General features: G+C 41.4%; 1 protein-coding gene across 6 annotated transcripts in view; it reads right to left on the bottom strand.

Annotated features, from left to right (window-relative positions):
• Positions 1-3: 3 nt before the first annotated feature.
• Positions 4-14038, bottom strand: part of FOCAD (focadhesin) — a 199744-nt gene continuing 185709 nt past the window's right edge. For 5 of the 6 annotated variants that reach the window (XM_007061677.4, XM_043546322.1, XM_027824161.3 and 2 more), the window contains 8 exons: positions 12937-13052; positions 10718-10978; positions 9930-10019; positions 8367-8544; positions 5739-5836; positions 3947-4198; positions 1417-1492; positions 4-422 (listed from right to left, as the gene is read on the bottom strand). In XM_007061677.4, the coding sequence (XP_007061739.2) occupies positions 349-422; positions 1417-1492; positions 3947-4198; positions 5739-5836; positions 8367-8544; positions 9930-10019; positions 10718-10978; positions 12937-13052 (1145 nt within the window). In that variant the 3' untranslated portion in view covers positions 4-348. Of the gene's footprint in view, positions 423-1416; positions 1493-3946; positions 4199-5738; positions 5837-8366; positions 8545-9929; positions 10020-10717; positions 10979-12936; positions 13053-14038 lie in introns of those variants that run through there. The other variant, XM_037902048.2, reaches the window with a different exon arrangement.

Here is a 14038-nt window from a genome sequence, read left to right as displayed (position 1 = left end):
CAATTTTGCAAGATTTGTTTTTAATTTTTCCACCTATTCATATAAAGCTTTCTGCTATCTGCAGCTTTCACTACACTATTTAAATACCTCTGAAAAATTAAAATTTCTATCTCACATTCAAAGTGTAGCCCAAAGCTTGTCCTCATACCAGGCAAGACAGCTCACACACAATAGGAACTGGCCTACTGACCAGTCAAACCAAATGACTTTTCCTCTCTCTGAATCCCTGGGAAGAAAATAAAATTTCTCTGGAATGACACTTAGTGATGACTGAACATTTCTTCTATTCACTTTTCTCTCAGTATTAAGGGCCGTCTCTTTATCAGATATGATGATGCTGTCTTGTGGTTACCAACCATAAGCCTTAGTCCATACTGCTTTCTTCTTGAACTCTGGTAGAAACCTCAAGGCCAGAAGTGTAGCTGAGAAAACAAGGACAAGTCACATGATTATGTACAGACTGTATAGTAAAAGACAAGAATCACCTGTATCACAATTATTTCTATATTATTTTCATTGGCTGTTTGCAGGGTTCTGCAGAAGCTAGTACAAGGGGGATGGTATTTGAGCCGGGGTCTCCAGGTGCAACCACAATACAAAATAATAATAGTAAATAAACTTTTCTCCCATCTCCTCCTCTTGCTAATAATCTCACCTCATTCCATGCTCTTCCCTGTTACTCCCCAAACCCCTTGATGCTTCCATATGAACGGCAGGACACCGGTGAAAGGGATTAGCTAAGGAAGTGTTTCTAATAATTTCTAGCAAGGGCAGGTTGATCATATCACAATTTGCTCCTCCCATGGGACCCAACCTGTTCATGGCCACTACAAACACTTCCCTGTCCCTGCAAAAGCATCCCCGGATGCACTCTGAAAAAATTTAGGAAAATTGTTAGTCCTAAAGCAATTAAATAATTTTAAACTTGCTGTCAAAGATTAAAGGCCACATTAACTGACTGGATTACTGGTCTTCTCAGAACAATGACACACTAGGAAATGTAGAACAAAGCTTGCACTAACGCTTGAAATTTTTAAAAATATATATTTTTTGTAACTAACTTTCCTTAAAAATAACACGTATTCAAGCCATTGATATGTGCCAGTAACCTTAACTGGACATTAACAAAGTTTTTAGCGTTTGACACTCTTTTATGCTAAAACTGAGAGCAAAACATTATTCTATCTGGATTTTCAGTTGCATGGTGAGTGAGATAAAAGGAGGGATCAAACAATCTGAAAAAGGATTTAAAAAGAGAAGAATGTTTATTTGCCTGGGGAGGTTATCTTAAAGCCAATATGTAATTCTGTCATCAACGTGGTGTTAACCTACAAACATTTTGCTTCTTTAACAGACTAATGCTGTTTTCCTCTGCTGAAGGAAATATAGGAATAAACAATATCAGAAATACATTACCTTTCAACAAGTCTCTGGAGGATTCAGATAGCACTTCTTTAGGGCTCTCCATTATATTAAACAGCCAGTCAATAAACTAAGATTAAAATGAATAGCAGTGGTAAATTAAAAGAATGTCCATATCAGAACACCACAAATTCTCTCTGACCAGACTGGCTTAAGACATGCACCCTACTTAAGTTTAGCTACAGTATATTTGGACTGAATGGCAAATCCACCCACGTTAGAGTTTGCCCATCACTGCATTACAACAGTCCATTAGTATTTCATTTAACACAACAGTACAGGAATTATCTGAGTGATTATCAAAGTTATTTCTTTCTGCAGTATGAAAATGAGGCAAGCCCTTACTGTTGACTATTTCTATTATGATACTCATCTTTGATCAGTGAATTCCCAAGACGTCATTTATTTGGTTGCTGGTGAACCTTGTTTATTCCTAGCACGGACATATAATATTCAGTGTCTTACTATTAAATCTATAAAGTAGTAACTCAGGATTGGTGTAGAGAAAAAATCAAATAGAAAATGACAGTCACTATGTTTATATTTTTTCCAAAAATCATTGTTAAGCTATTAGAAATTGTTATGGATGTAAAACAGATTTAGAACTAAACTGCAGCTTAGAGCCAGCTTTCATGTCAAAGGGCAAAAGTTACTGTCTGATGTTAGATTTTATAATTATTTTTCAAAGGCTATTTGTTTGCACACCTGCTACTTAAGTTTTTAATCATCAGGCTTGGGTAGGATGGGACAGACATTAGGGCAAAAAAGGAGCAGTGAGCCATTTGGCTGACTTGATATTTTGTTTGCAAGGCATGCTGACACTGTGGTTTGTAATACACAAAATTGCTAAAGAAAACAGTTAATAAAGTTCTGAACTTTACTCACGCAAAACACCAACTAAAATAGTGGACATGCAAAATAATAAAACAAAACACTGCAGAACTAGGGTGGATTGAGAGGAATTGGAGAATCATAGTAATAAGAGATGGAAAAAACATTTTAGGTCACTCAGTGCATCTCCCTGTCAATGCAGAATTGGTCACTTAGTAAGTGTTCAAATATTTGGTCCGGTCTAATTTTAAATATTCCATGCAATGCAGTTTCCACCATTTCCCTTGGAAGAATATTCCACAGCTTAATATAGCCTAGTACAACTTACTGTCACAAGATCTTGCCTGACAGTCTGAATTTTGCCTTCTGGGGACATTTCCCTTCATCCCATTATCCCCAGTTATACTACTTTGTAGCATAGCAAGCACAGTAAATAATTCATCTCCATATTTGATGTTTACACCTTTAAATATCTGCACTCATCCTCCTTTATCAGTCTGTTAGGGTATGTCTACATTGCAAAAAGATCTCAGCAGTGAATTTCAGAGCCTTGGTCAGCTGACTCAGTCTCATAAAGCTCACACTACATGGCTAAAAAGAAGCAGTGTAGATGTTCTCACTCGGGCCAGCGCCTGGTCTCTGTAACCTGGCAAAGGGAATGAGTCTCAGAGACTGGGCTCCAGCCTGCGCAAAAACATCTACATTGCTATTTTTAGCCCCATAGTGCTAGCCCCGCAAGCTAGAGTCAGTTGAACGTGGCTCTGAGACTTACTTCTGTGGGTTTTTTGGGGTTTTTTTGCACAGACATACCCTCAGCCAGACTTCCCAAAGTCAATGCCTTCAGCACCCAGATCATTTTTAATCACTTATTTTTTTTTTTTTTTTTTTTTTTTTTACTTTCCTCCAATTTTTGTTGTTTTTCTGGTAATGTCTGTTGCCTAGAGGAGAATACAATATTTCCGATATATCTGGGTAGTTTATTTTTTCAAGGCACAGACTCAAATGCTTTATGAAAACCTAATCACAAAATTGCACATAAATGGCCTAGTTCTGCATTCTTCACATCCTCCAAACTCTCACTTCAGTGGGAGTTTTGCACGTGCAAAGAAGGCAAGATCCAGTCCTTAATGCATACATGTTTGTTTAAAATAATTAAATGTCAATGTACAGAGGTCACCATTTATATACATTCAGGAAACTCAAGTCAGATTTCCCAAATCAGGCACATACAATCTCACGCACACACTTGTGCATATCTAATTTAGGCTTGCAAGTAAATGATGTGCACAATAAACTGTGGGGGGAAGGGAGAGATCGTCCACTGGTGTAAATTACACTAGCAGAGGATCTGCCCCTAAGCGTTTGCATGCCGAACTAGCCATATGCAGGAGTAAGTACGCACGTGCATGCGCCCCTCCCCCCTAAGTAAACCTACTTAATGTTAAACAACCAACCCTTAAAGAACATTTATCAACTTGCATCTTAAGGGCATGTTTTAAGTAAGTCATATCTGACTGCGATAAAGAAAAATGAGAGCTCAAGTCAGATGCAGTAGATACAGAGGAAAGAACAGCAGCCTCACATAAGACCTGAGCTGACTCCATTGAGAACTGAGGGTGATCTGTCACCCTCAGAAAGTGCTTAACATCTTGCATGATCAGGCCTCTAGAAAGTAAATTATGTGCAGCTTTACCTTTTGTGTTTGTTCTTTCCAAGGCTCTTTAGCCAGCAAAACCTGCACACTGTTTGGAAGGAGAGTAAGAGTCTCCTGCACAGAGAGCTTTTCAATTGGATGCTCGCCAAAATCATCTGCAGACAATTCTGGCAATACTTCTTTGTGTTTCCATGACGACCAGCTGGCACTGAGGCCAAGTAGTAGTGGTGTAGCATGGTCAGCCCAGGCAACCACAGAAGCTGCAAATATCCACAACAGGAAGTCTACAGCCTAAACAGGAAACAGACAAGTTTGGTTCATTAGTTAAATAATAAAGAAGAAAAAAAGTGTTACGACATCTTATTCTCCAGGATAAATCCTAGGCAACTGAATACTCAAACTTTAAAAGAGGAAGACTAAAGGCAGTTTAATGGTCTGGCTTTTGTACTTTAAAGTAGTACAACAGTATTTAAAAACTACAATCCTTAAAGCAAGGGAAGCAAATGGAAACAATTCTGAACCAGACTTCTTTAGCAACGGACTTCTTCATTTTTTTTTTATCTACACTGGAAAATAATGCTTTATGGACAGGCATTTCAACAAGTCTGGCATCCTGTTCCGTGCAGCAACCAACAGCTGATGCTCAAAGACGGGGTGGGCAAATTTTTTGGCCTGAGGGCCGCCTCTTGGTATGGAAATTGTATGGTGGGGCATGAATGCTCACAAAATTGGGGTTGGGGTGGTGAGGGGGTAAGGGCTCTGGCTGGGGGTAAAGGCTCTGGGGTGGGGCCAGAAATGAGTTCAGGGTGTGGGAGTAGGCTCCGGGCTGGGGCAGTGGGTTGGGGTGCAGGAGGAGGTCAGGGGTGCAGGCTCCAGGCGGTGCTTACCTGAAGCAGCGGCATGTCCCTTCTCCGGCTCCTATGCGGAGGTCCGGCAGGTGGCTCTGCGCCCTGCCCTGTCCGCAGACACTGCCCCTGCAGCTCCCAATAGCTGCAGTTCCCGGCCAGTGGGAGTTGTGGGGTGGTGCTTGGGGCGGGGACAGCACAGGGAGCCCCCTGGCTTCCCTGAACATAGGAGCCAGAGGGGGGAAATGCTGCTGCTTCCGGGAGCCTCAGCACACGTGTGCAGAGCAGCCTCCAACCCCGCTCCCTGGCTGGAGCAGGGCAAGCCCCAGACCCCGCTCCCCAGCAGGAGCTCAAGGGCCGGTTTAAACCAGCTGGAGGGCCGGATGCAGCCCCCAGGCCGTAGTTTGCCCTCCTCTGCTCTAGGAGGATTAGCCACATGCTCACCTCCATACTGCACATGGCCAATAGTACTATACTGTATTGGAATACTGTATAACAAGGGAGGAGGATCCTTTCTGACCTCTGCAGCAATCAAGCAATGCCCCAAAGCATGAGATTTAAGTATCTTAGCAAGCATAACTACGAATAATATTGGTAGTCCTGAAACTGTCCAACCCTTGTAAAAAAAATGCAGCTGCAGTACTCTGAACTACCGGGACAATGAATGCCACAGATGAATTAACATACTGTAAAGGAGATATTTCCTTTTAACAGTTCTAAGTGTATAGCGTTCTACATGATATAGGTTCCTTTTATACTCCATCATTGTTCTCACAGGTTAGGTGCTAGACTTACTTATTTAAAAGACTTCAAATATATGTACATTTTAAAAACCTTTTGAGGACGATCAGTGATTTTCCTTATGGAGATAAAAGGACATTATTCTAAAAGATAAAAAGTGAGGGAACACTTGTTCCTTGGAAAGGACAAATTACACTAGAAACCATTTTTTTCTGAAAGCTACATATTATTTTCACAGGATGTACCTCTTTAAAATCCACATTTTGTATAGATATTGACTTGTAAGCAACATTTCTGATATAGCCCATCAATTCTAACAGCCAGTCCATTCTTTTCAATACTCCTGTAAGAACAAGAATATTGTCTTATGTAAAATGATAGCAAATACTCCTTCTTTAAAAAGCAAGTACCAGGAACCACCATAGCAATCAAACAGCAGGCCGGGGAGGAATAATAGCAACAATCGTAACATTTAATTTTTGTGTGCCCATGCCAAAAGGCATATAGGCACCTTAATAATAACAGCTGAAACTCACATTATAACATAGACAATGTGGCTGTAACAATCCCTAAAGCTAGCAAACTAAAAACAATACATTGAAAAAGATAATGAAAAAATAATCTTTCATAATAATTCCATCCTGTAGATATCACTGATCTGCTCTGTGGACATCCCATATAGATTCCTGATTATGACGTTCCAACACTAACACAGAACAGATCACCCCCCCAATCAAATAAATCTAGGCTTTGCGTTGAGTCCAGTGCATGTTGGGAAAGAATCTGGGGAGTATAAGAAGTGGTGTGTAAAACCTCTTCCAGTGCAGATTTGATCAATAAAATTAATACAGTAGCTATATGCCTAATCAACTAGTCTTAGTGCTTTAAGGAGCCTCCCAGTACCCAAGGGCATACCACCAGTGGTGAGCTGCCAAAATCTTAACAACCGGTTCCCTATAAAAAGTTCTGATTTAAGGGATGTGCCTCAGTATGTATTTTTTGTATCAACAGGATTACCATATGTCTGTATTTAAAAATTCCTCCCAGATGGCGATTTAAGAACCAAGAAGCCTGACCTGTCTGGGAAAATACGGATGTATGTTAACCCTGCCTAAAGTTCTTTTTTAAAAAGATGGGCCTGAACTAGAAATGAGCTCCGTTTCACATGTGTGGGTCCCCGCCGCTCCCTGGGGGTGTGCTAGGGTGACCAGATGTCCCGATTTTATAGCGACAGTCCTGATTTTGGGGTCTTTTTTTTCTTATATAGGCTCCTATTACCCCCCACCCCCTGTCCTGATTTTTCACACTTGCTGTCTGGTCACCCTAGGGTGTGCACATGTGTGGGTCCCAGCTGCTCCCTGCCCCCATCATTGAAGCAGGTGTGCAGGGTTACTGCCCTGGAAACTGCAAGGCACCAGTGGATGTGGGGCCAGCTGCAGACAGGGGCGTGGGGCAGGGCTAGCTGGAGGCAGGGGGTGCAGGGCTGGCTGCGGGCAGGGCAGAGGGTGCGGGGGTGGCTGGAGACAGGGGCTGGTGCGGGCAGGGCAGGGGGTTCGGGGGTGGCTGGAGACAGGGGCTGGTGCGGGCAGGGCAGGGGGTTCGGGGGTGGCTGGAGACAGGGGCTGGTGCGGGCAGGGCAGGGGGTGTGTGCGGCAGGGGCTGGCTGCAGCCACGGGGTGCAGCAGGGGCTGGTGCGGGGGTGGCTGGAGACAGGGGCTGGCTGCAGGCAGGGGATGCGGGGGTGGCTGGAGGCAGGGCAGGGGGGTGGGTACTCATGGGGAGAGCAGCAGGATGCAGCCCAGGCCCAGCAGAGCAGCCAGGGACCCACCAGGCAGCATCGGGAGTCCCAGGGCCAGGGGAGCAGCAGCAACAGGGCTCATGCCCAGGGCCAGGCAGCAGCCCACATGGCTCCTGCAGCGCAGCGCCCCCGGTGGCCGGAGGAGGAATTACATCACTTCCCAGCCTGAGCCTATCAAAACCTCAGCACCCCCTGCAGGGAAGCGGGTTAACAACTGGTTCTAAAACTGCTTCAAAATTTAACAATCAGTTCACGCGAACCAGCGCAAACTGGCTCCAGCTCACCACTGCATACCACCATATAACTGTTCAGTATAACTATAAGATTCCTTCCCTATAACTGCCTCACTGAGTTTTTATCAGAGCAACCAAGATCAATCACAGTCTTTTCATCAATCAGTCAGACCTCGCTAATCCAAAACACAGTCCTTCTTCTTTATCCAAACAAAACACCAACCACTTTCCACGCGCAAACTGGGTATGTACTCCATTCCTTCCTAGCTTGCCTCTTAGTTGCTTCTTTTATCATCTCCTGATACTCTTAGTTTTGTGTCTTCTTTCATGCATCTCACTGCTTACATATTAAGTAACCTCCCTTATTTCAATCAAATACAGCACTCTTGCAAATCCTTCAAACACAGAATACGTCTGAAGTCCTTTCCATTTAAACTCCTATCCATTTGTATTTGTATAAGTTAGGCTTTAAATTTTGGAGAGCAGTGACCTTGTATTTTGGTCGATAAAAATCCTCACATCCATTTATAATAATTCAGAAATACACCGGACCCTCGCTAGATCGCAGGGTTCGGGATCCATGCAGGGTACCACGTTAACGCGGGGATCGCATTATAGCAGGGGCCGCGTTACCATGGGTCCCAATTTAAATATTTAAATTTGGGATCCATCGCCATGACCGCACAATACGTGAATCCGCGCTCTAGCGATGCGCGCTCTAGCGAGGGTCCACTGTAATACATAACACACCTAGAAAGACTTGATTGGACCAAAACTTTTATTTAAAATAATTCGTGCAGATTCATTAAGCTTTTTTGCTTCTTCCTTCAGTGTGGCCTTACCTGTATTTTCATGGCTTATAATTCGGGCATGGTAGAAACTATGAAACAACATCCATGCCATAGTTTCTTTCTGCTGGCATCTTACCGCAATACCAATCACCTCATTCAAGCTCAACAAACACAGTCGGCCTTGAGAAACTAAATACACTTTGATGAAAGTGGTCTTTTCTATATTGTTCTGCAAAAGCAACAAAAACTTGATTAAAGTAATACATTCTTCCTGGTTGAGAACAGTAAAAGATACTACATGTCTCTGTATAGAGATGGGTGGAATCCTTCAATCATTAAGCCAGCTGATTTTTATTTTTTTTGGGTGGGGGAGGTTAAATGAATTGGACAGGATACAGTATATAATACATATCACGTGGGGTCATATAATAGCACATGAAAGGGGGGAGGGATAGCTCAGTGGTTTGAGCATTGGCTTGCTAAACCCAGGGTTGTGAGTTCATTCCTTGATGGGGCCATTTAGGGTTCTGGGGCAAAAATTGGGGATTGGTCCTGCTTTGAGCAGGGGGGTTGACTAGATGACCTCCTGAGGTCCCTTCCAACCCTGATATTCTATGATTCTCTGAAATGCACGTAAGTCAGTACAATCAGACCCTGCTTACACTTCTAAACAATGATTAGTGCTTATGGAAGGGATCAATGTGACAACCCTGGTGTAAGTCTTAGTTGCACAAAACAGGAATAACATGGACTGTAGCAATGCAGATTTTCTCATACTGCTTTTCCAATGTGACTTCATCCTGACCCCAAGGGACTAACCTCGTAATGAGAGGATAGTTCAGTTTCAAAGGCCTGTTTAAAATTTTTGGACTGCTCTCAGAGTCTGCCAGCAAGGGTACCATGGTGGTTATGGGATATGGACACCCGCATATAAGGGGGCTTGATCTGAGATCACCAACTCATTCCACAGAAGTCACTTCATCACCAGATCTTAACTTTGGATCACTATTAATCTCAACTCTATTTGAGCAAGTGACCTGGAGTTGGAAAGCTCTATATTTCATTATCCTCCTCAGCCATACTGTCCACTATAAAATATTTTGAATGCATTTGAAATACTGTGTGGTAAATCCATAATAGTGACAAGTGTGAAATCAAAAAATTGCAATACACTTTTTCAATTTTGCAACAGTGTCCAGGATACATCAACTCAGACACAGTGGGTTACAACATTGTATTTAGTATGTTTAAAGAATCAGATGGCCAATCTATAGAAGGGGTTGGTCTTGTGGTTAAACCACTAGACTGGGATTCAGGAGACCTAGTTTCTGTTACTGACCCTGCTACAGACTTGTCTGAATTTGGGAAGTCATTTAGGGTTTGATTCAAAGCCCACTGAAGTCAATAGGAGTTTTTCCCATTACCTCAGTTTCCCATTTGTAAACTGAGGATAATGACATTACTACACAGGGTTGATGTGAGGATACATTAATCAGTATTTGAGAGGTGTTAAAATATTCTAGATGATGTATAAAACTGTATAGGTGAGTCTTCATCCCATACATAAACAAGTGTTGGGGAGAGTTCTAGAAGCCTAGAATGAAACACGATCACCTTGGAGAACTGGGCAATCCGGTCAACCTCTGCATCGGCCATTTCTGAGAGGCATTTTGCTACCTCAATATACATCTCCATTTCACTTCTCTGGAAAAAGAAAAAAATGTGTATTTGTACATGGATAACTGTATTTTAATATCATTAAAGTAATGAAGACGCTAAGGGCCTTTTTATTCATTGGGATCATTTAATAAAGTTTCTAAGTAAAATGAAGCTGGAAAATATATCACTTATTTTGCATTTATGCTGGACTTGAATGTATTTAATTTGACTATTTAACAAAAACAAGAAGTTGAAAACTTCTAAAGAAAAGTGCTTTTCCTTTTGTGTATTTTCTGTTTGTTGTCCTCAAGAAATTTGCCACTGTGAGAAATTTTCTGTCTAAAATTGTTTTTTTCCCATGATTATTCTCTGCTTCCATTTCAACAATTATTTTACCTCAGTACAAATTCTTTATTTTTTTAAATTGCCTAATTATTTGTGAGGCAAAGTCCACTCCAGTCCACTACAAATTACCATAATCTAAAGAGTATCTGAAGATATTTTCACCGGAATGGTATTAGATTATTTACGCAAAACACCTGCTTCGAATTTTAAATCCAATGGCTCAGTGCAGATTTCATGGAAAAAAAAAAAAAGTTTTTGCCAACAGTGGAAAACTCAGGCAAACATCTTATAGTGGCTTTATCATCTCTCCATCCAGCCTTGCTCCCTAAACCTTCCCAACCCTAAAAAACCAAAACCTTAAAATTCTGTACTAGAATGTGAATATTTACTTCTCTTACCTGAATCTTTTCTGGCAAAAGCTCAAATATTTTCTCTGCCGCCTGGCACAGAAGGCTCCAGCAGTATTGGGCAGGGCTTGGAAGTTTCATAGCCTGGCTGAGTCCTTGTAAGATGCTCTGGCAAAGCTCACGATTTTTTGGGTGCTTCTTCGTTTCAAAATGCTGTACTAAAAACACTTCAATAAAAGTCTGTAGTTTGTCTTCTGCAACGTGTTTCATCCACAGAGGCAAAGTAGTAAAAAGATACTTCCTGGTTTTCATCTGAAGGGCAAATACAGGGCATTACTGGACATTGGTTGTGCTCAAAGTCTTTCCTACTACCTTAGATAATTAATACCATTATCTCACTATTCCTAAGGTGATTTCTTTTATTAAGTATAGGGAATACTACTAATATTGATAGGTTTCAGAGTAGCAGCCGTGTTAGTCTGTATCCGCAAAAAGAAAAGGAGGACTTGTGGCACCTGGAGTTGGAAAGCTCTATATTTCATTATCCTCATCAGCCACACTGTCCACTATAAAATATTTTGAATGCATTTGAAATACTAACAAATTTATTTGCGCATAAGCTTCCGTGAGCATCCAATGAAGTGAGCTGTAGAAAGCTTATGCTCAAATAAATTTGTTAGTCTCTAAGGTGCCACAAGTCCTCCTTTTCTTTTTTAATAATATTGAGGTAACATGAACTAATTATTAGAGGCAAAATTGGAAAGTTTTAAATGGCTCTAGAGTACAGTACCCAGAACACAGAACTTAATCTTCCAGTATGATTTATAGCAGAAAGTAGAAGAGATTTACCAGTGACTCAAACAGTTTCTTTCTTCTATGCTAAAAAATTTGGACTCCACCTTCTCTTAGTTTTAGATCAAAACCTCCATTGTCCCTCAGCTATAGACAAAAGGTAAAATTTTCAAAAGTGCCGAAGTCACTGGGACTTGAGGCACTTTTGAATTTTTTTCATCCCAAATAACTATAGAAGCTTCTCCCACTTCTTTGTTATTATTATTTATTATTTGTATTACCATAGTGCTTAGGAACACTAGTTGAAGCAGTAATTTAATCCCTTGTGATCTGTTAAATTTTCCTCAGGTTCTCTCACATACTGAGGATAGTGTCCTATCAGATAGAGTACAACTGGGGCCTTCCAGCAGAACTCTTGACCCATGCAACACAAAATGCACAACCCAGTTCAATTCTCTGGCAGAGAAGTGCAGAAGCAGTGTACTTCAAACCTCTTGAAGATTGCTTCTCAATTTTCAGGACGAGGCTAAATTCTCCACTTCGTGGAGCTGAATGCACTGCCCTTGTGGCCTGCAGACTCTGCTGTGTTGAGAAATGAGAGGCTCAAACTCGAGTCTTCTCCTTGCCAGTGACAAACCCCTTACCAAATCCCAAAACTTTTAACATCTTTACCAACTCAAATGGATTACCAATTCACTAAACCATGGAGAACTGGAGGATCATAGACTAAACTGAGCAGGATTTTCTTCTAATGATTTTGGGCCAGCTTCTCAGCTGGTGTAGATCAGCACAGCTCCACTGAAGTCATCAGAGCGACATTACTGATCCTAGCTATGGTTGATGTGGAAGTTTGCAGGATTTCTAAAGGACTAATTTCATGTGTTGCTGGGGGCCTTGTAGCGCCCATACTGAATTTCCACCACTTGATTCCCACTTTTCATCTGAGGATAGCACGAATTTTGATGCTAACATAGATTACCCTTTCAACTGTATAAAGATTAATTTAGAGGAACAGAAAGGAAGGAAAGCAAGATGAATAACTGACATAAATAACAGGTTTCAGAGTAGCAGACGTGTTAGTCTGTATCCTCAAAAAGAAAAGGAGGACTTGTGGCACCTTAGAGACTAACAAATTGATATGCGTATAAGCTTTCGTGAGCTACAGCTCACTTCATCAGATGCATTCAGTGAAAAATAAGTAAATAGATAGGTGATGGAAAGTCTCAAGTCTGCCTTGAGTTTGAAGTCTCTGTTATAAGTAATTTCAGAGAGCCATTAAAAGCCATTTGCTGATCTAACAAAACTTTTAGAAAATTCTGCACAAATGTCACTGTGTTTGGATGAAATGCAGGGCTGGAATAGTAAGCATGTAGGTGCGCAGGATTAAGATGTGCTTTCCTGTGTAAGGAAGCTTATACACAGAAAAGAGGACACAGAGTATTCATAAGCCTTCTGGAGCTCAACGCTGATATACATACGCTAAGACTGTAGACTAGAGGTGGTACTACCCACATCCCCAAGAGCATTGCAGCATTCTGAGATGACTGAGCCTGGGTCACCACAAGTTCAATACACAGTTGCTGAATCTCTTCCCCTAAAGGAGAAGAAAGTGAATGGTTTACAATGCAATTCTTTTAACTTTCAATTTGTTCTCAGCCCATAATGCTGAAAAAATAAAAACGAAGGTAAATGTTTTTATTCTAGCAGAAATATGTTGTGTTTTTGTGACACCACTGGTAACATTTAGAGCAAACCTCTCTATTTATGTAACTTCTTTATTACCCTTGGATGTGTCCAGAATCCAAGCATGTGGCATTCACTCAAATTTAATTAAGAAAAGCATTAAAATGTGAACATGGAAAATAAAAAGAATCAATGTTCTTTGCTAAATGGAGAGAATAATCAAACTATTAAAGAACCCCTTGAAGGGGAACCAAGGATTGATATTCCTTTTTTGCTAAGCTCAGCCTGTTCTGCTCCATTTACATTCAGCATGCTGTGCACCAGTGTAAATGTCAACTTCGCAGAACTACAGGTGAATCATTGTTATTGCTGTTGGAGCATGGGCACAGACATTCTTCTGGTCTGGGTGTAGGGGATCTTTCTAAAGAATAGAGTTCTTATGTTAGTTATTGAATTCCTAATTAGTGGGTCCTGTTCAGGCTCCCCAAAAATCTGAAATTGTCCGTCCCTTGATAAAGATAACCATACAAATCTGAAAAGAGTTTGCTTTGCACAATGGAATGGCTTTCATAACAGTTCATTCTATTGTAGCCGCACACGAAGGACAGGGATTTCAAATTTAATACTGACATTTAAAGTTAGCCTCATAGATTTAAGATCAGAAGGGAACATTGTGATCATCTAGTCTGCTCTCCTGCACATTGCAGGCCAACGAACCTCACCCACCCACTCCTGAAATAGTGCTAGTTTATGCTAGTTTAAACCTGAAAGTGACTTGTGCCCCATGCTGCAGAGGAAGGCGAAACCCCCCCAGAGTCTCTGCCAATCTGACCCAGGAGGAAATTCCTTCCTGACCCCAAATATGGCGATCAGTTAGACCCTGAGCTTATGGGAAAG

Source organism: Chelonia mydas, chromosome 5, assembly GCF_015237465.2.
Source record: "Chelonia mydas isolate rCheMyd1 chromosome 5, rCheMyd1.pri.v2, whole genome shotgun sequence".
NCBI lineage: Eukaryota > Metazoa > Chordata > Testudines > Cheloniidae > Chelonia > Chelonia mydas.
This window is presented reverse-complemented; position numbering and strand designations above follow the sequence as displayed.